The 19,770-nt window shown below is 33.4% G+C and overlaps 1 protein-coding gene across 3 annotated transcripts in view; it reads left to right on the top strand.

Moving 5' to 3' along the window:
- LOC149775753 (proline-serine-threonine phosphatase-interacting protein 1-like) overlaps window positions 1-18,771 on the top strand; it is an 87,466-nt gene extending 68,695 nt beyond the window's left edge. For 2 of the 3 annotated variants that reach the window (XM_089943081.1, XM_089943080.1), the window contains 7 exons: window positions 178-240; window positions 1,023-1,130; window positions 3,591-3,636; window positions 7,440-7,519; window positions 11,194-11,292; window positions 15,489-15,585; window positions 15,757-18,771. In XM_089943081.1, coding sequence (XP_089799207.1) covers window positions 178-240; window positions 1,023-1,130; window positions 3,591-3,636; window positions 7,440-7,519; window positions 11,194-11,292; window positions 15,489-15,585; window positions 15,757-15,914 — 651 coding nt within the window. In that variant the 3' untranslated portion in view covers window positions 15,915-18,771. The remainder of the gene's footprint in view (window positions 1-177; window positions 241-1,022; window positions 1,131-3,590; window positions 3,637-7,439; window positions 7,520-11,193; window positions 11,293-15,488; window positions 15,586-15,756) is intronic. The other variant, XM_089943082.1, reaches the window with a different exon arrangement.
- Window positions 18,772-19,770: the final 999 nt, after the last annotated feature.

Here is a 19,770-nt window from a genome sequence, read left to right as displayed (position 1 = left end):
CAATGAAATTAAAAACAAAACGATTTTAAAAGTTACAAACAATTAAATTAAATCAAATATAAATTAAATCAAATATGCATAAAAAGATATATATATATATATATATATATATATATATATATATATATATATATATATATATATATATATATATTCTTCTAAATTTTACCTCAACAGTACGAAGACAAAATGAAGGAGAGTCATAAAGCAAAGAAGAATTTGTTCAACAAGATGATTGATGTAAGAATACAATGGTACCAGCTTGTTTAACCAATAAACTTGTAGAGTAATCCTGGACGATCACACGAACAACTTTGGCCCACACGAAGTATACGACAGAACGTTAATACAATAATTCTCAGTAACTTCTCTGTACCTATGCATGTTCGCATTAGTTTAATTTTTTTTTAGATCTAAGACTTCCTACTAATGAAGTACAGTATATGGAGTGACCGCAATACATGCGTTTAACGTACGCTTGCCATATATCATCATGGATGCCCACATACATACATGAATAGCTTTCTAGATAATCGTCATAAAAGCTATCAGTATATTTTACTGATAAGGGAACAGTTCGACTGCGCAATTGAGGAAATACGGGAAAAAATCTTTATGTTGTAAGGACGAAAATCCGCTAAAGTTGAGAATATCTTTCAACTCGAAAGGCAAAGAGCAAGAAGTTTTGCGTGTTTACAAAAAGCAATCCATCCTAGTGTGTATTATTTTGCTTTTTCATAAACGTCAACACATTATTATCGTTTCTATTCATGAAATGTTCGTTTTTTGTTTTATTTCATTTCTTGAGTCATTAGTTTTGTATTAGACATAGTTTCAGAAATAATTTTTAAAATATGTATTTTCAATTTGTTTCTCTTTAATGGATAAACTGATTGGGAATGGATACAAACGTAAAAATTAGCACTAATAATGGATTATTGGTTTGACATTATTAACACGTGCAAACACATCACAGAACGCTGTGCATTTTTTCTGGTCGTTAACATCATGTTTGATTTTAGGGCCAGAAAACCTACCACTCTAAATGTCGGGAGTTGGTACAACAAGAAGAGCAATTGAAGGTGTCCGAGAACAACGTGTCAACAACCACCGCCAAAGATATAGATAAAGCAAGTCAATTGTTATTATCCATATACTTTTAGTGTGTTGATTAATCAATCATTTTTTAAATGTTATGAACTAGGAGACAGAGATGTAAAGCATAGTTTCCCGTTTTTCCAGTCGATTTACGATGTTTGAAGAATCTCGTTGTAATGTTTAATTAATTTGCTTTAACAGTCGTGGAACAGAGATATTGGTGTCTACCAGCGTGGCAAAAACATTACCAATAAAACAAACACCAATGGCCACCATTTTACTTGAACCTGTTTGATTTTAGGTCAATGGTCAGTTTCAAATTTGCGTGTTTAGTGACTGGGTTCTATAAGTCCATAACAGCCATGAGACAATCTAATGGTTATAATTTTTCCAGTAAAAGTGGTAGGGGCGTGACTTTGTAATAATTTTACCATCTCATGCAGGGATACCAGTGCATTCAGAAAACAATTGTACATTTTTCCGTTTCCATCATCCATTGTTGAGATTAGACGGTATTGCTTTGTGGCTGAGAGAAAAAGTGACAAATTAAAACTGGACTCGACAGTGAACAAGAAACATTAATTAGTGTTTTTACATACAAGTTGCGTGTTCTTGACCCAGTTATGGAAATTTGTATACGAATTTTCTCTGAGCGGCTGGTGTTCATATATGTGCAGTGTCAAATAAGCAATCATGTCAAATATCTATTTAATATATTCGCTAAGTTTCTGTCAAAACATTGTGAAGTACTTTAAAGAGAGTTTAAATCACCGCTTGCTTGCATTTCACTGCTGTTCATTATGTATGTGGGCCTGATCCTGTCTGTGAAAAAAATCTTTCTTGATTGTCTGCTGCGTTCGCGTGCAGATAACACCGACTCAGTTGTGATGTATACTTAGTCGTGATTGAATATGGACTAGTATGTTGCAGGTAATGCGATGGGTGCCGTTTACCCGCGGACCTGGGTTCAATTCTCCGTAAAGAACGAATTAAAAATTCTCCAACCTGTACGACAGCTTTATATTATATTATATTATATTATATTATATTATGTTATGTTATATTATATTATATTATATTAAATTATATTATATTATTTCACTGTCAAGGATTTATTGAGAGGCTGTCAAACAGCATGTTCTTACCCCTATATTGAAATGGGTGCTTTCTCGTTTTATTAGAAGAGATGGTAATAATCTAGAATAGTTATAAGTGTTCTGACACTGTCACTTCCCTGCTACTAATATGAGTTTGATTTCATTGAGTCTTGTTTAGTAGCCACAAACGGTTTGCTACACTTCATCGATCCATCACTAGGAAAAGTGTATTTTTGTACTTATGTTAGGCAAAACATATTTTCCGGTCTGACAGAGTTACAAGTATCAATTGCTCTAGTTGACACCTGAAGCAATTTATCCATATTCACCAGATATACATGAGTAAGATTTATGTAGACGTCCTTCCCAGTCTTATGAAATTAATTTGTTACTTGCAAGCAAAAGATTTAGCAATGTTTTGGAAATGTGTATGGCGTACAATCATCTTGAATAATCTGAGAAGTAAGAACATTGTGTCTTCTAAACTGGGATTATACATTCCAAAGGTGGGGGGACTATATATATATATATATATATATATATATATATATATATATATATATATATATAAACGCAGAAACATTTCCTTGTCCAAACTTGTGTATGTTCTATAAATCAGCTCTTCAATTGAACTGGTCTTTCTCTGCTATATTTCAGGATGAAAACTATTAAAAACGATGATATTTTCTAAATCATCCTTCAAAAAGTAACGTTCTATTATGTTAGACTGGCCAAATATGATTGATTTCTTGCCATTCAACTGAAAATACCAAAATCTTGATATATTCTTTGAAATTTGCATGGATGAGTTGGGTCTATTATTTTATTTTGTGATCGGACACTCATTAGATGCATGCCAAATTGTTCGATGTAAAGCTTGATAAATAATATTCCTTGCAGGGGGGAACACACGCATACTTACGTATACACACGCATACTTACGTATACACACTCATACTTACATATGCAAACTCATACTTACATATGCAAACTCATACTTACATATACACACGTATACTTACATATACACACTCATACTTACATATGCACACTCATACATATACAAACTCATACTGAAATATACATACTCATGCATACACAAACTCAGACTTACATGTACATACTCATACTTACGTGTACACACTCACATATATACACACTCATACTTACATTACATAGATAACATGAGAGAAAAGAGACATGAATTGTCTGCATCTCTTTATGATTTTCTACATCACATGCATGGTTATGTGAGATGTTAGGAATTAAATAGCAGGATGAACGTATACTTGTATATTATTTTCATTGAAATGTTGTTATTTCATTTAATATGAATTATTAAAATTTTAATTTCATTCAAACTCTTGTCATCAAAGCCGACATTTTTCATTTCAGTTGAAGACAAAAGTAGTGAAGTGCCGAGAGGCTATGGAGCAAGCCGGTAACATATAGAATCAGTTGTAACTATAATTGAACACGTTTTCATCAGAAAGACACTAATGTACTCAATCTAGGCCAACATATGATCAAAATATTAGTTGAATCATCAAACAATTAGAGAGGACCTTCCTAAAGTAACTGCGTGTATGATTGGTCTTCCAATTAGAGAGGACCTTCCTAAAGTAACTGTGTGTGTGATTGGTCAAAACGAAAGCTCAAGATCAAGAGTTTTATGATTTCAATGCAAGGTCCACATTCTCATAAATGTCTAAACAAAACGTTCAAGCTTAAAATCCACAAATCACCAAACTATGACTAAGTTAATATATGTTTCATGTGTTATAGGGCAGTTTGTGAGAACATTTTCTAAGACTATGCAGCTTTTCGTTGCCCGCCTCTCCTCCCCCCCCCCCCACAACTGCACACATACACACAGTATGTGACCCTAAGACAAATTCCTGACGTTGGGAATCGACCCAGGGATCAATGTCGGTCGTATGTCTGAATTCATTTTAACATGTCCAGTAACATGGTATGGGATCTATGTCCTGTTAAGTTTGATTTTATTTACAGTAACTGTCCGGAGTTTGATGAAAAGTTCTTATACAGATATTTTTTGAAAGAGCCTTTTTAGTAAATGTCAGTTTAGATTATCTTAGTTGAACGCCGTTTGAAGTATTATCAGGCAAAGTGCATTACCGGTCATGAGTTTAGGGTCTGCTGCTTATCAAAGTTAGTGATGCACTTTTACTTGCACTAACAAGGTACATTCAGCTGAGTGGAGTCACGTGACCCATGAACTTTAACACCCAGTGAGACTAAATTATGCGGAACAAAGTGTCAGACTTAATTAATGACACTGTAGCTCCATTGGCAGATGTTCCTTCGAGTGATGGTATCCAAATAATAGGTCTTAAGTAAGAAATATTTTTCACAGAGAGTAGGAGCTGTGACGTTGGCTTGTTGGCGTTTCGCATCAAACACTAGGTTCCTTAGTAACACAGTCGCTATGTTTGCTTGGGCGGGTCTATGTTTTCAAACAACATGTGCGATCGTTCACCTTCTATGATAATCTCAATAATTCCGTAAATTTTAGAGTTACATCTTTTTGAACAAATGTATACAAGATTTCCTCCTTTTTCTTTGTTGAAATTTCTTTTAGAAATATTAAAACAAGACATTACTTATATTGGACGCAGACGACATAGTTTTGACTCCAATAGTAAATCTGGATCTCAATCGGAAAGTATACAACGCAAAGCCAGTATAAGTGTTCTGGAGCTGTTTTGATGCTCTCCCCTGTTGGCGCGCACACACCACTGTCATTAAGATGATTCCAGTCCAAAATTGTTTTTACGAAAAAAGAATTTCTAAATTGTTCTCTTCTACAATACTGAACTACAAAACATCTACTGCTGTTTGTTACTTGTTTTTCTACAATATTTTTCGTTACGAAGTTAGGAAAAGATCTGTTTGTGTATTATTGGTTTTAAACGCAAGTTGGGTAAGAGATCTGGCACTAAACAATCAACCACTTTGTTGAGGTATGTCAGTCGGATCATTCTTCGCCTGTCTTACAGGGCTGATTGATCCAGATCATTTAACAGTTTGGTGACGCATCGTCCTTCACTGGTATTGTTGTCACCAGATGCAGATACTGCTGCCAGGCGTTGATCATTCTCGACTCTGTCGATATCCTTGGTGTAACAGTGATCACGGACTACACATCGAAATAGATCTGACTACTGCTAGAAAGGTGTATCGTCTGCATGTCTGTGGACAATGTCTTTCTTTTGAGAAATACCAATGAAGAGTTTGCATTATTGGTCGCTTTGATAATACGAGATTCCCACTTGAAGTACTCAGATAATGTTAGCCCAAGATATGTGTTTTCACTTGTTGTGGTACGTGATTATTTAATGTGATGAGGTTTGATGATTTTGTTGTTTTACTTGTCATACTCATGAGGTAGCATCTGGTAGCATCATACCCCAACCTGCCGCCCATTTTGTGAGGGCAGTAAGATGATTCTGGAGGTTACGGCGGTCAAACTGGTTTTGAATTGTTCTGTAAAGAAGATAGTCGTCTGCAAGCAACCTAACCTGAGATTTCAGACAGTCTGGACGGTCGTTTATGTGGCAAAGGAAGAGGAGGGGACCTAGCACCGTTCCTTGAGGGACACCAGAGTCGACAGTGACCGCTTCAGATGATTCTCCATTTACTACTGCTTTCATGTGTCGCTTTGTCAAGAATATCTCTAGGCTGCAGTTTAGTGCCCCAGTGATTCCATAGTTTTCTAATTTGAACAATAATGTACGATGTGGCACAGCATCGAACGCTTTTGAAAACTGTTGAATCACCATGTCGGTTTCTATTTCTTTGTCGTTGTTTTTAAATAGGTCATGCATTGTTACAAGAAGTTACATTCCGCAAGAATATCCCGATCTAAAGCGAAGTTCAGTTTAGTTAGAATATTATTTTTTTTCAGGTGGTTAGGAAGATGCTTTCAAATTATATGTTCAATAAGTTTGCGTGTGACCGATGTAAAGGACAAGGTCAGTAATTTTCTGCAAGGTGTGCGTTGTATTTTTTAACACTGGGATTACATTTTGCATCCAGCCTGTTAGTTGCTAAGCATCCAATGTCAACCGACAATTGGAAAATAGCTCGCAATCCAGAGGCTTGTTGGTGGGCACAGGTTTTCAGGATTATGTTGGCAATGTTGTCTGGTCCACCTGCTTTGGAAATATTTATATTTGGCAACAATCTTTAACACTTTATGTTGCTATCTTATGGCTTGGTAGGTTGTATTTGTTTTAATAAAAATTAACATATTGTTTGAAACGTTTTTGATGAAAGCTGTTTTAAACTGATCGACAAGCATTTGAGGTTTTCCTTTGCTATAATTTATTAAGATTCCTTTTAACTTTAGTGTGGAATGCCAAAGTTGTCTTGTTTTTTTAATTTACACATCTCCAGATGGTTTAGTGTTTTTATAGTCTAGGTCCTTTTGAATGGTGTTTTTATGGATGGTCATTGCTAGTTCAAATTGTTTTATGCACTGTTTCTAAAATGACTGTATTCATTCCGTTGGTTTGTCTTTTTAGCTTTGTGGTAAAGTTTTATACGTTTTATATTCTCTTCAGTGTTTGAGTAAATCATGGCACCGATTTTCATGTTTTTGCAAAGTTTTGATGGAATATTTTTTCCATGCTGTTATAGATCGTGTTGTTACAAAGAGACTATAGAGTTTCAAGATTAATTCCATTATTGTATTCTTCGTTAATATTTTTGGATAGACGGTATGCTTCTAAATAGATAGTGTCTCATTCAGTTTGGAGCACACTTACTGTTCTGGAAAACAGAAAAGGACAATGAGCAGTCTATATGTTTATTTACATATCGAGCTTTCGTTTGCTCTGAAACTCCAACAAGTTGACAGTGTTATGGATCCCATGGCGAATCTGGTTAGAAATTATAAATTGATGAATTGATTGGCTAAGTTTAATGCATTCTTTTATATCATTGATGCTTATCGTTTTTGAAATGGGGGTGGGGTACAACTACACGAGAAGGTGTACGAAGACTATGAATATCATTAAAGAGCTCTAAAGAGAGTCGTCCAGGGAATATTCCAGTTCATAAAAGTGCTTGCTTTTGTTAAAGTAAACACATACTTAATAATGAGCAAAAAACGCAAGCATGCGAAGCGATAGTGTTACACAGAGTGAGCTTAATTTGATTTTGTTCATTGGATATTAGTAAAGGATGAATGATAATACAAATGAGTTTAAAAATTTTCAGACCAGAGCTATCAGGCCGCGTTGGAAAACCTGGAAAGGGTCCGTCAGTATTGGGAGAACGACATGGAGGTCGTGTGTAAGGTATGATTACTTACTATATACAGTTCAGCGAACAAATTGGCTTGATCAGCGCACTCTATGAAACCAGACCAATTTATGATGTAACACTCATACTCTAAGTTGAAGAACAAACAAAATCTATATATAAAAGACGTTATCATATACGTTAGAGCCCTAATGTCAGCAGGACAAACCATTATCAATTCCTTGTTTAACGTAAAAAGTTCTCCGATTTAAGTATTTTCAATTTATATGTATAATTCTCATTTAAATTTAGAGCAGTTAACATTAAAACGTTTTGCCAACTGATTTTATAAAACAACTGTTGCCTGTATAAGAATTGTGTTCTAAACTGAGGCTGCAAACTCAGGCTTTAAAATATCGTAGATAAAAATGATTTAAAAAAAGCTGATTTACTACTGCAGTTCTATCTGCGGAATTGCAACCTGAATTTTGATCTAATGTAACTGAACCCTGATATATCGAATAACATGAACATAGCTGTACTAAACAGGTACAAACATGTTAAGAATAGAGAAGCTACTACAAGGAAATCGTATGTACTGATGTATCTGAACTTTAATGTTTTTAAGTACAAGGTATTTATATTATATTGATTTGTGATATATAACATTGACTGATAGCTTTTGTCCAACGTATATTTAATACATACAAACTCACTATAACCATCTAGGTACATGCGGTAAAACATGTTTACAGCTGAGTAGCTACTATCTACGAATAATGTATATATCTATATATCTATCATTTAACTTTAAATTAAACTTACTCTAGGAAACGTCCTTACATTTCGCTCTTGTGTTTAGCTGGAGGGGTGCCGGCTCCATCCTCTCCCCCCTCCCCCACATTAGGCCCTGGTTTTCTGTACAGAGTAAATATATTTTATCATTTTTAATTAAATTCCGTGTTTGATATGTTAAGTAAATAGTTCAAGTTAGTAAAGAGATTTAACAGATTTAACTTAATGGCCTTCCTATATGCACTGCATCAAACAATTGATAAAGGCCAAACTGCTTTCGGAATCTTCCAGTTCCTTTCTGAACGGCACAAAGCCACAAAAAGACGATTAACGAAACAGGAACAAAACACAAAAAGGAAGTACTATACAGAATCTACATAATGATTGATGTTGATATATACATAGACGATATACAATGAAATAATAGATCAAGTTGAATAAGTTTGAACTTTCCTACTTTTAGTGCTTGTAAGGCGGAAAAAGGCTAGAACAAAAGTTTCACTGGACAGAGTGTTTTATGTTTGTTTGGTAATTGGGGCGGATCGTGGGGGGTCGCTTTTAGATTGCAGAAAAATTGCAACCAACTTGAAAATTTACTTATTTATAAATACAAGTTTCATATTTTACGCGCGCATACCCTCTACCTCAAAACTTATGAGAGTATCAAAATACCTTGTTATTGTTGTAGGGTTTAACGCCATTTTTTTCAGCACACGATAGGCTATACATGGCGGCCAGTATTAATGGTGGAGGAAGAACCCGGGAAATCCCCGGAAAGAACCACCGACCCTCGAGAAGCTACTGGCAAGCTTTCTCACATACCCACATTGGTATCAAAATATGAAACTATCCAATGAGATCAAAGGACCATATATTTTCTTGAATTGGTGATTTCTCAAAACTTGCACAAGTTATGTTCAACAGAAGTACTGCATCAACAAACGAATATTAATTAACAGCTTAAAAACGCTTTTTAAAATAAATTTAAAAATTGGTATGATGTTTTTATTTTAGAACATTGTTTTTGTAGAAAAATGAGTTAAGACCACGGGTTTGAGAAAGCGAATTAATGGCAGAAAAATATTATTTGGGGTACTTGTAAATTGATTGTTACATATTCATAGACAACTGCCAGTTTGTATTTTTCTAGATTTAAACAGCTGGGTTTGAGTGTTCGCAACCGGCGAAACCAATAGGTTTCTCTGGATTTCCTTTTTCTGTGCTCCATTTTGAGTTATGGGCGATCCCTGTCAGTATTACTTAGTTGAAGGTATGGCAGAGAGAAGATATATGTTTCGCCATTGGGCTCTTTTCCATTTTAATCGTTTGCCAGTCTGATTTGTGGAGATTCATTCTAATGTTTAATTTCTGCGCTTCTGACAGGTTATCAAATAATGGTATAATACTGTAATGACAATATTGTTAGTTAAAGATAGTTCATTTATACAGTTTATAACTTAAATGTATAGTTAACAAAAGTCGCATGATAATTTAAAGAAAATTGTTATCAAGGAGAACATTTACATATTGGCGTACAGTTACCACTGGCGATTTTCAGGATACTAAGTCTGTGACAATATGTGTTCAGGACTAATCACACAGGATGCCCACCAGCTGGGGTGGTTTTTCGAGCTCTACCAAATACATCTGGGCTTTAAAAGAAAAATCACCAAATTTAAGTCCTGGAATATCCATGCTTCCACAACCTGAAAATGTGCAAAATTTAATTGCAAACAATTTCGCGCCTCAAATGGAAGTAGTTGAAATTATCATTCTCCGCGATGATATTAGAACAAAACAGTTTAGGAGTACAGCTGAATGTTTTGGGTTTTGGTTGGCTTGAGAATTCCCAAAAGGACAAACAGATACATACATGAGCCAAGCGGACTACACTGCTGGTTCAGATAAATGTAAACAGACAATTTTAAACAGAGCTCTTTTTCGACATTATTATGTTGCTAAGTTCTTTACCAAAGACTGGTGCGATGTAAATGTTACCAATATTAAACCCAAAGCATCCCGTTATGTAGCTACAAATAAACAGAGAACACTTATCGGATTTTATATTGCAAAAACATAGGGTGAAGATTAGGACGTGAATACCATTCCGTGATTTGATACTTGGCGGACGTTATAACAATTTATGATAATGTATGTTTTGTGACACATAACTTGGAGAGATTTTTTACTCCATATTAAAGATGACAAATCCCTCGGCCGTAACATGTATAAATGGGGCATTTAATATGCTATCTACTACAGGACGATTATGGTAGATTTGATAGCTGGTACCTACTGCATGATTTGATGGATGTTAACATTTTACATAATAATATCAAAATAGTTTAGTGTACTTGTGTGATGTTTTCATGACAATGAAGTTTATTGATTGTAAAATAATCGAACATTTAGAGAAGGAGAGAGATATAGATTCGAGGAAATAAAACAATAAAGAACAGGGATACAACGAGATATATTTTATTTGTATCCTACCACTTGCTAAAAAATCGTGCTAAGCTCGCAGTAAAACAAAACAAATTAATATACAAAAATAAATTTAAAAAAAACAGCAAAAGAAACCATTCATTTGTGTTACGCCACACGCATATATCTTGATGTGTATGGCGTACATCTAAAGATCATTTTCTAAATTGTTATTCTATCTATCGATCGGCGTTAAATTTATTTACAAGTTCTAAGAAAACAAAACGTTTCAACAAAATATTCAGAACTTTTTAAATAAATTTTGTATGTAGAGAAAAAGAGTGAATAAATACCCACGTTACTATGATAAATAGGTATATCAGTTAATCAGTTCGTTAATATCTCAAATCACAATAATTTAGTTAATCGTTGCGAATAAATTTGTGAGTAATTTGTTAGAATGTTGTCCAATTAAATATCATATATTTTGCTACTATCGATTTTCAATTAGGTCTTTCAAGACATTGAGGAGAGTCGAATCTACTTTCTACGAGATTTGTTGTGGAGATGTACAAATGTTGATTCCCGCATATGCGTAGATCAAGACGAAGTAAGTCATATTCCAGTATTACACTTTTCCTAATATATATACGCTAAAAATTACATTACCTTTTAAGGTGTTGGTACCAAGCAGTTTGATATACCAATACTGTTGGCATATCAAATTGTCCTCCGCCAATGGTGCATTAATACGTATATATGAATGTTGTTTTAACAGTAGGCTAACGCATCTAAACTATCTAGATTAGTATTTAATTTCCACTGCTTAGTTATTAATAACATAAGAAAAAACAAAGAGAACAATATCAATAATATTCTCTCTCTCTCTCTCTCTTAAAATAAAAAACAGAACAGAGCCAAAATCGAGTTTTTGAAATTTAACAAACAATTGATTTCCGTATAATGCCAAGTGGAATTTTTAAAAGAACTTACAATATTTTTAATTCAATCCCATATAGTCCTAAAAGTTTTATCACAAGTCCAAATGTATAGAATTCCAATTGAATTCCTACGGTGTTCCAGATAAAGTCCAATATTGAATATGTTAATGTGCCTGCATTTTCCAATGTGTGAATGTGCCATCGGCCTGGTATGTAATGTTGTGTGAAGAATCTTTGATGTATCACAATAATAAAATCCAAAATGTCCGTGTCTGAATCCAATATAATTCCAAATTAACGTTTTAGTCCAAGAATATTACTGTAATTGCAGTGAAGAATAATTTGAGTAAAACATTCTAGACCAAACTAATCACAACAATAAGACTGATTCTGCTTCAGATGTTAAGGCAAGAATGACTAATATTTCAAGTAAGCAACATTAATCTAAAAATCTAAGAAACAATAATAAAGCCAGGATGTAGGTTAGTCTCCTTTCTAAAACACTCAAAGCTGTCAACAAATTTAGGAATTTCCAAGTGGAAATCTAGTGTTCTAGGCTCAAATTCAAATAAAAATGTTTACATCTAACTCTAATGATCTAAATAATTAACCAATATTCATAGAGAAATATTAATTACGTATCACGTTGTTTACAAAATAAATGTCACTTTAACTTTATTTTGGACAAGGTCGAGTGTAAAATACAGATAAACATAACATATAAGTTTTGAAAAATCCAGCAAATAATAAAAATTAACCATACAAAACATTGCACCGTTGTAAACTGAGAGTCGATCACAAGATAATGTTTATTTTGTTAGGAGGATCTTCGGGTATACCAGAATCTTTAGAGATGACCGTCGTCCTGTGATTGACAGAGACAGCAGATAGAACTTAGATAAAAAATGTTTTAAATTGTAGTTAATCAAACAGAATAAAGTTTTTTAAAGCATATTTTGAATTTGACTCAATCTGTCGAGAAAATAATAAAAAAACAATAGAGTGTCTTCTTATAACTGAAACTGGAGAATAAAATATCTTGCAGAGCGTATTTTACTTTTAAAATTAATAATGATTTCCTTTAATACCATAGTATGCTAGTTCTAACGCCAAATTTATTTGAGACTCTTTAAAATCCATCTCCGTTTTTACTGATTCATCATGTAGAGACTTAGACAAATGAATACGTTCTTTTTGACAAATGAATACATTCTTTCTGACAAAAAACCAGTGAAGGTGAGTAAGATTCCAGCCATTCATTTGTATGACATATAAAATTGATACTGGGTTGTATACTTCACAGTTTCAATGACTGTAATTACCCTACTGCATAGAATAACAAGGCTTCTTATTTCAAATCATTATCATTGAAAATAATCTGTATTTTTCCTGCCCTTTAAGAATCCACGGCAGAATACCCTTTTAATCTCAGCAACGGGTTTTATGTTGTTTCTACCCTGCTTTTCTTAAAGGTCGACTGTTATAGACTATACATTTACACTGTCTTAGACTATACATCTACGCATGTTAGACTATACCGTCACTGTGTTAAATTTTACATATACACTGTGTTAGACTATACATCGACTTTATGTTAAACTATATATCTTCACCATCTCAAATCGACTGTGTTAGACTATACATTTACACTGTGTTAGACTATACATCGATACTGTTTATACATCTACACTGTGTTAGACTATGCATCGACACTGTCTCAAGTCGACTGTATCGACTATGCATATACACTGTGTTAGACTATACATCGACACTGTTTATACATCTACACTGTGTTAGACTATACATCTACACTGTCTCAAGTCGACTGTATCGACTATACATATACACTGTTAGATTATACATATATCTGTATTAGACTATATCGTCACTATGTTAGATTATACATCTACACTGTGTTAGACTATATATCTACAATGTGTTAAACTATACACATGCACTGTCTCAAGTCGACCGTGTAGGACTTTACATTTACATTGTGTTAAACTATACACATACACTGTCTCAAGTCGACCGTGTAGGACTTTACATTTACATTGTCTTAAACTATACACATACACTGTCTCAAGTCGACCGTGTAGGACTTTACATTTACATTGTCTTAAACTATACACATACACTGTCTCAAGTCGCCCGTGTAGGACTTTACATTTAAGCAGTGATTTCGACGTTTATATTATGAAGCCAACTTGAATTAAAACGCTTAAAAATTAAATATCACCGCTTTTTTCATGTGAAAGTCGCGAAAACGAAATTTGGTTGTTTAATTTCTTAAATCGTAGAATTCTTTTCTTATTTCCCAATTCAGAAGCTTGTTTCAGACGTATAGCGGATGGAAGGAGACAACTCACATTAAGTAGTATGATAAAATAATTTGTGCAACCGGTCATAAAGAGACACAAACAATTGTTCGGTGAAGCGTAATAATAGGATCTTCAGCAGAAACTCGTTGTGGATGGTTACAAAAAAACCGATTTATGAGCGATGGCAATTTGCCCTGCAGATCTTGAAGCAAGTTTTCTTGGAGCGATTATACTTTTTTTTGCGCTGGACTGCCTGCGCAGACTGTCTTAAAAACATTTGTTAATATTAGTCTGGAGAAGAAAAAAACAGACATGCTGCAACCACTTACGGATTATTCACATTAAGAGGAAACAATGATCACACCTCTTGATTATAGGAAACAATGATCACACCTCTTGATTGTAACCAATGATCACTCCTCTTGATTATATCTGGACATCAATGAAATCATAACACCATGTTGTGTGTGAAATAAAACTTAATATTGTGTTAAAATAGAATAAATTCAGCGTAAAACGCTCTTCCTGAAAGATATAAATTTTCTTTTTGTTAACCTTAAAGATGTGAATTAGTTTACTTTGTTTTTATTATTAATTTAATTAACTTTAGTCAATATTTGTAACTCCGTTTATCCCCGCAAGGTTCGCGGTCCCTGGGTTTCATTTTACCGTAGGTCTTGGCTTAATTTTGCATATAATGGTGATGAAAGCGGAAGAGAGCCCGACGATCCAGGTTCGTTGTCGAGATCAAACAAAGAAAATTCGTTTTGGGTTTTATATTCCAGTTTTCTCACAATTTTCTCTGATGAGTGCTTAAGCAGAGAATTTAAAACTTACAATCAAAGAAGGCAAAGAGGGCTAGCTTCTACTATTGCATAGTCACTATTTCAAATGTATTTTCATAGTCTTTGAAGAAATCAATACTTCATGCACAGGAAAAGCATTTGTTTGGATCCGCAGTGAACATATACGTGTTCCAATTAAAAATATTTGACATAAATACATGCAGTAGTATTGTGGTTGTATATGTTTATTGCATTTCCCATGCTTTTCCTATTTTATATTAGTTAAAGAAAATAACAACATTGAAGATTGTTGCATAAGAGAAGTAGGTCCTTGATTTAATAGCCATTTGCAGTGTCTCTTTAATTAACTTGGAGTACAAACAACAAACATCTGTTCCGTTTAATTATTTAAGACCTTTTCTGCTCAAGAAGACCCTGAGTCAACGTTGAATACGTGTTCTAGTTTTATTAATAGCAACTTGTTAACGGGGATAGTACTAAACTTAATTGAATATTAAGATTTTAAAGTAAATCTAAAGTATCTAAGACATAAAAAATAAATGTTATTGCACTTAATGTTTCCAGTTTTGACCAATGAAGGAATCAAGAAAAAAATACAAGTACAAGTGTCTTGTTTCTTTAGACTGCAATTTTATCAATGCCTTTTTAAACAATTGGGTAATGTTTTTAATTGTAATGATCGATTTGTCAGTTGCAATTATCACAGTACTTCATAAAGATGTATTTTCAAAATTTCAGAGTTGTGAGCAGGTCAGACTTGTTTTAGAAAAGTGTGATGTTGGTACAGACATTCAAGATTTCATAGCAAAGAACCAGACCGGCTCGAGAAGACCAGGTAGCGTCCTCGTTTCTCTGTCAGCAATGTACTATACTTTTCGATGTACATGTATTTGTCTGTCTTGCCTGTTATGCATGTCTGCTTTAATTTATTTCTTCAAGACACGGACCATTAAAAACCGTAAACACGACAGAATTAAATAATTTTCCAGTATCATCTCTTTTTCAGAACGCATCAACTATGAACATTACTTTGAAGATCAAAAGTCTATAGACAAGTCTCCACTTTTAGCAAACCCTGCACTCACCCCGAAGGATATTGTTGTGAAGGGTGTTCTGGCATTGACAGGTGCTCGACCTTTACCACTGCTGCCACCTAGAACCTGAGGAGACCTTGGAAAAGTGTATTTTGCTAACAGATATATGACATTTGCCCCTGTATAAAAAAGATGTGGATTTTTTTAGATAATCTGAGAAAGATGAACTTTGTTTAAATTGAGGGGGATGTGTGTGTGTGTGTGTGTGTGTGTGTGTGTGTGAGAGAGAGAGAGAGAGAGAGAGTACCACCATGCTGAATTAATATATTGATCGTTTTGACGAGGCAGTCTTGTTATAAAATGTAAATTTATTCGCCATGATCGTCAGTGTATCAATGAGTTGGTTAAGTGTGTGTGTGTGTGTGTGTGTGTGTGTGTGAAAGAGAGAGAGAGAGATTATTTCCACGCTGGTAGCAACGAAATAATGTATCTTAGTGCATTGATTTTCGTTTAAAACCATTGCAATCAAGAAAAGTTAAAGGTTAATGTGTCCCTGATACTTTGTAATTCAAGCTGAAGATCCACGATGATTTTAAGTGAGAGCACTAGTGCTATCGTTATATCCTCCATTTTGAAGCAAAAAACGTAAACGTTATCAGAGTTCTTCTTATACCCTCTAATTTGAAGAAAATAAAGTGCTATCAGCCGACACTTCTCCAAACTAAGTTGAAGAGCAGAATGGAAAATTTAACTAAAAATGGGTAAAAGAATTCATTACCGGGACATCCTACTTTTATTTGAAACTTTTTTCAACTCCAACCGCTCGTGAAGGGATTTAATTAGCCTTGGTAGAAATGTTGTTTTGGTGGAGCTACATTATAGGATGATAACATTAAGCATTGCTTTTTTCATTACGGAAAACATTAACGGTTTTTCAAGTCAAACTTATTCTTTTTTACACTGGAAATATCAAATTAGTATCATTGCCAAATATGCACGAATATCAAAAAAACTAAATGTTTACAATATTTTAATGCAAAATCCTATATATTGTAATTATAATGTGCATCCTTTCAAAGTTATATTTCAATAATTACAATTCCAAGGTAGCAATTGCTTTAATTAATCGAAGGATATTTCTTCATGTGAATGAATAACGATTCTTGTAAGAACATGATTAACTCTTAATTCGGTCGCGCAATGATAATTTAGATAACAATTCATAACAAAAACAAAATTGTCATAATTTTAAATCTACTTAATTGTAGTGAAATTGTACAATATGCCGTGTCACAAATGGCGTTACAGTAGTTATTATACACGAAACGGACGATAGCAGTTCTAAACTGAGTACACAAGCGATAAACAAATCGATAAATAACAGTGTTTGATACTGTCAAAACAGAGGGCATAATATATGTTCTGTTTGTACCTGGCCAACTGAAAAGTAGATCACTTTAGATCTTATGCTTTGATTTAGTCTTGAAATACGTGTATCTATCAGATTGTTTCTTTATTGTTGAAGTAAGAAGTTAGCCCAACATGTTGATTCCTTTCTGGAGGATACATAAAGTACGTCATCTTTTTCTGCCGCAGAAATTATTTCATCAATTGACATTGTTTCCAGTATTCGTCAATATATGTTCTGTCATTGGGCGAAGGTATTTTAATTTCATGCAAAAAGTTTTGCATTTAAGAAAAAATCATTTGTACAATATTTTGACTAATTCTGGTAAATATTTGTCTATCAAATGCTAGTAGGAGATCTTTCAACCAGATGCTGCCATTCACACTGCCAAGTTTGGTCGATTTCGTGTCACGCTGAGATCTGCATCTATTCAGATAATAAACTCTGAAAACTTTTAACCTGTAGTTATAAAAGGTGTTAATAGTTTGTATATAAAAAGTTGAACTTCGGTATAGTTCATTAAATATATTTGGCCACGCTGCAGCGCTAAATAGAGTTGATGGGCAAGGGTAAGGTGCTGTATCGTTCAAAAAAATTTTATAGTCGAAGTCCATCGTTTAATAGCAAAAAATAAGTATGGATCTCACTTTTAATGTGGAAATACACCGAGCTTCTATGTGCTTTTTTAATTCATATTCAAGTTTGATTTGCTTTTTAAAATATTTTCTTATCGTATATGCTAATTGTATGCATTGTAATACCAGAATAATCGAATTTCTTTTGAGCAATATTTGAACCTTTGTTATTTTGTGTTTCTTTTCTTCAAATCCTATCTGAGGGTTTCTCAGTTAGATTTGTCCCATTTTACATCCATTCTTGTTCGTTTAGGACACATCTACTCTGAAGACGTTAACGTTCCGAAACAAGGCTTATCTTCTCCAGACAACAAATATTGTACCATTTATTTTAAAAATTTAATTTCAATCACTATCCAAAAAAAGCTTTATGAAAACGGAATATTAAACATGTGTATAGTTACTCAATATGAAGGATGTATTTTTATGTAGTTTGCATTGTTTATTTCAATCTCTGCAGTAGATTGACCAATGTATAGTTGAGCACCATCCTAAGATCATATAATAACATTTCTTTAGTTACAAGACAATCTAGGAAATTATCTATGATATGCAAAAAAAAAAAAAAAAAAACGGAAAGAACACACGTACATACAGAACATGCAATCTCTTTAGCTTTACAATTTAGATACACAAAAATATAATAAGTCTAAGCGAGTTTGGTGATATTACAATATTTTGTTCCTGTTTTACAATAAGTTAGATCAAAATGAAGATAGTAAACATCGAATAGAAAGAATTTCTGGCACAAATTGTCGGTTCGTGATTGAGACCCATTTGTGAAGGTACTGGTCCTTGTCTGCAATAGTTCTAGCCGTGAATTTTTTAATGCTTTTTGAGATCGTTCAGCTATTTGATAAACTTATACGTGGAAGATGTTAGCATTTAAATCTGCTATTGTAAACACATTATTAGCCAAATAAAGCAAGAAACTACAAAAAATATCCAGTTCTCCACGTCCTAATTTTTATTTCTTTCTTTCTTGTTTTTCTTTTACAAACATACATTATATTGGCAAACAGGTGTAAAAGTTTCCATAAAACGGTACCAACAATTTGAAGTATTATTGCAGTCACAGGAACAATAAAGATACTTTCATTCCCATCATTTTACAAATTTCATTTGTAATTGTCTTATATGTTCGTTTATAAGCCATTATAAGTAGCGAGTAAGATATTAATTAATTTCAAATTAAAAGATAAAATCATGGTTTCTTTAGTGAAAACCTTCGTCTGACTATAGATTATAGACCACCCTTTGCTACTATATATTAGTATTAATACTTGCAACCAATATACAAATTTTTAAAGATGAAACAAACACTTTGTAAACAAGTTTCAGTGAAATTTGTTCTGCAGAAAACAATACATTATATTTCTGCTTTGTATAATTTATTGTGCTGAATGGTTTTAATAACATTTTTCATCCCAGATGAATATTGTTAACTGCTATGAAACTAAAAATAGATACTTTGCTATAGCAAAATAAGGCATCTGTAACCAATAAGCATCTTTCATAATTTGAGAATTTAGGATAATATGGAAAAATATTCCTAAACAATCGTTTCATCTAGTTTTTCGTTTATCATTTCAAATGTTACTAAATTACCTTGATAATCTATTAAAGTATTAATAATTTTAATGTCGGCTGCTATATATGATTTTGGGAATACTCTAAGAAGGACATAATTTAAAAAAACTTTCATATAATTATCCAATTGGACCTAGTTTCTCCTCATTTTAAAAAGATACTGCCAAAAAGATATCCGATCAAAACATGTTTTGATGATCTTGCCGAATTCTTCTCATTTCTTTCCCTGTCAATTCCACTGTCGTTTTCATTTATGTATATAATTCAACTGACTCATTGTTGCTACAATCATTTCCTGCACTCTTTGAACCCATCTTATGTGAATGTATCCATTAAATTAATAAATGCACGTC

This window comes from Sinohyriopsis cumingii, chromosome 19 (assembly GCF_028554795.1).
Source record: "Sinohyriopsis cumingii isolate HCF-2022 chromosome 19, ASM2855479v2, whole genome shotgun sequence".
NCBI lineage: Eukaryota > Metazoa > Mollusca > Bivalvia > Unionida > Unionidae > Sinohyriopsis > Sinohyriopsis cumingii.
Note: the sequence above shows the minus strand (reverse complement) of the source record. Positions and strands in the feature narration are given on the sequence as shown.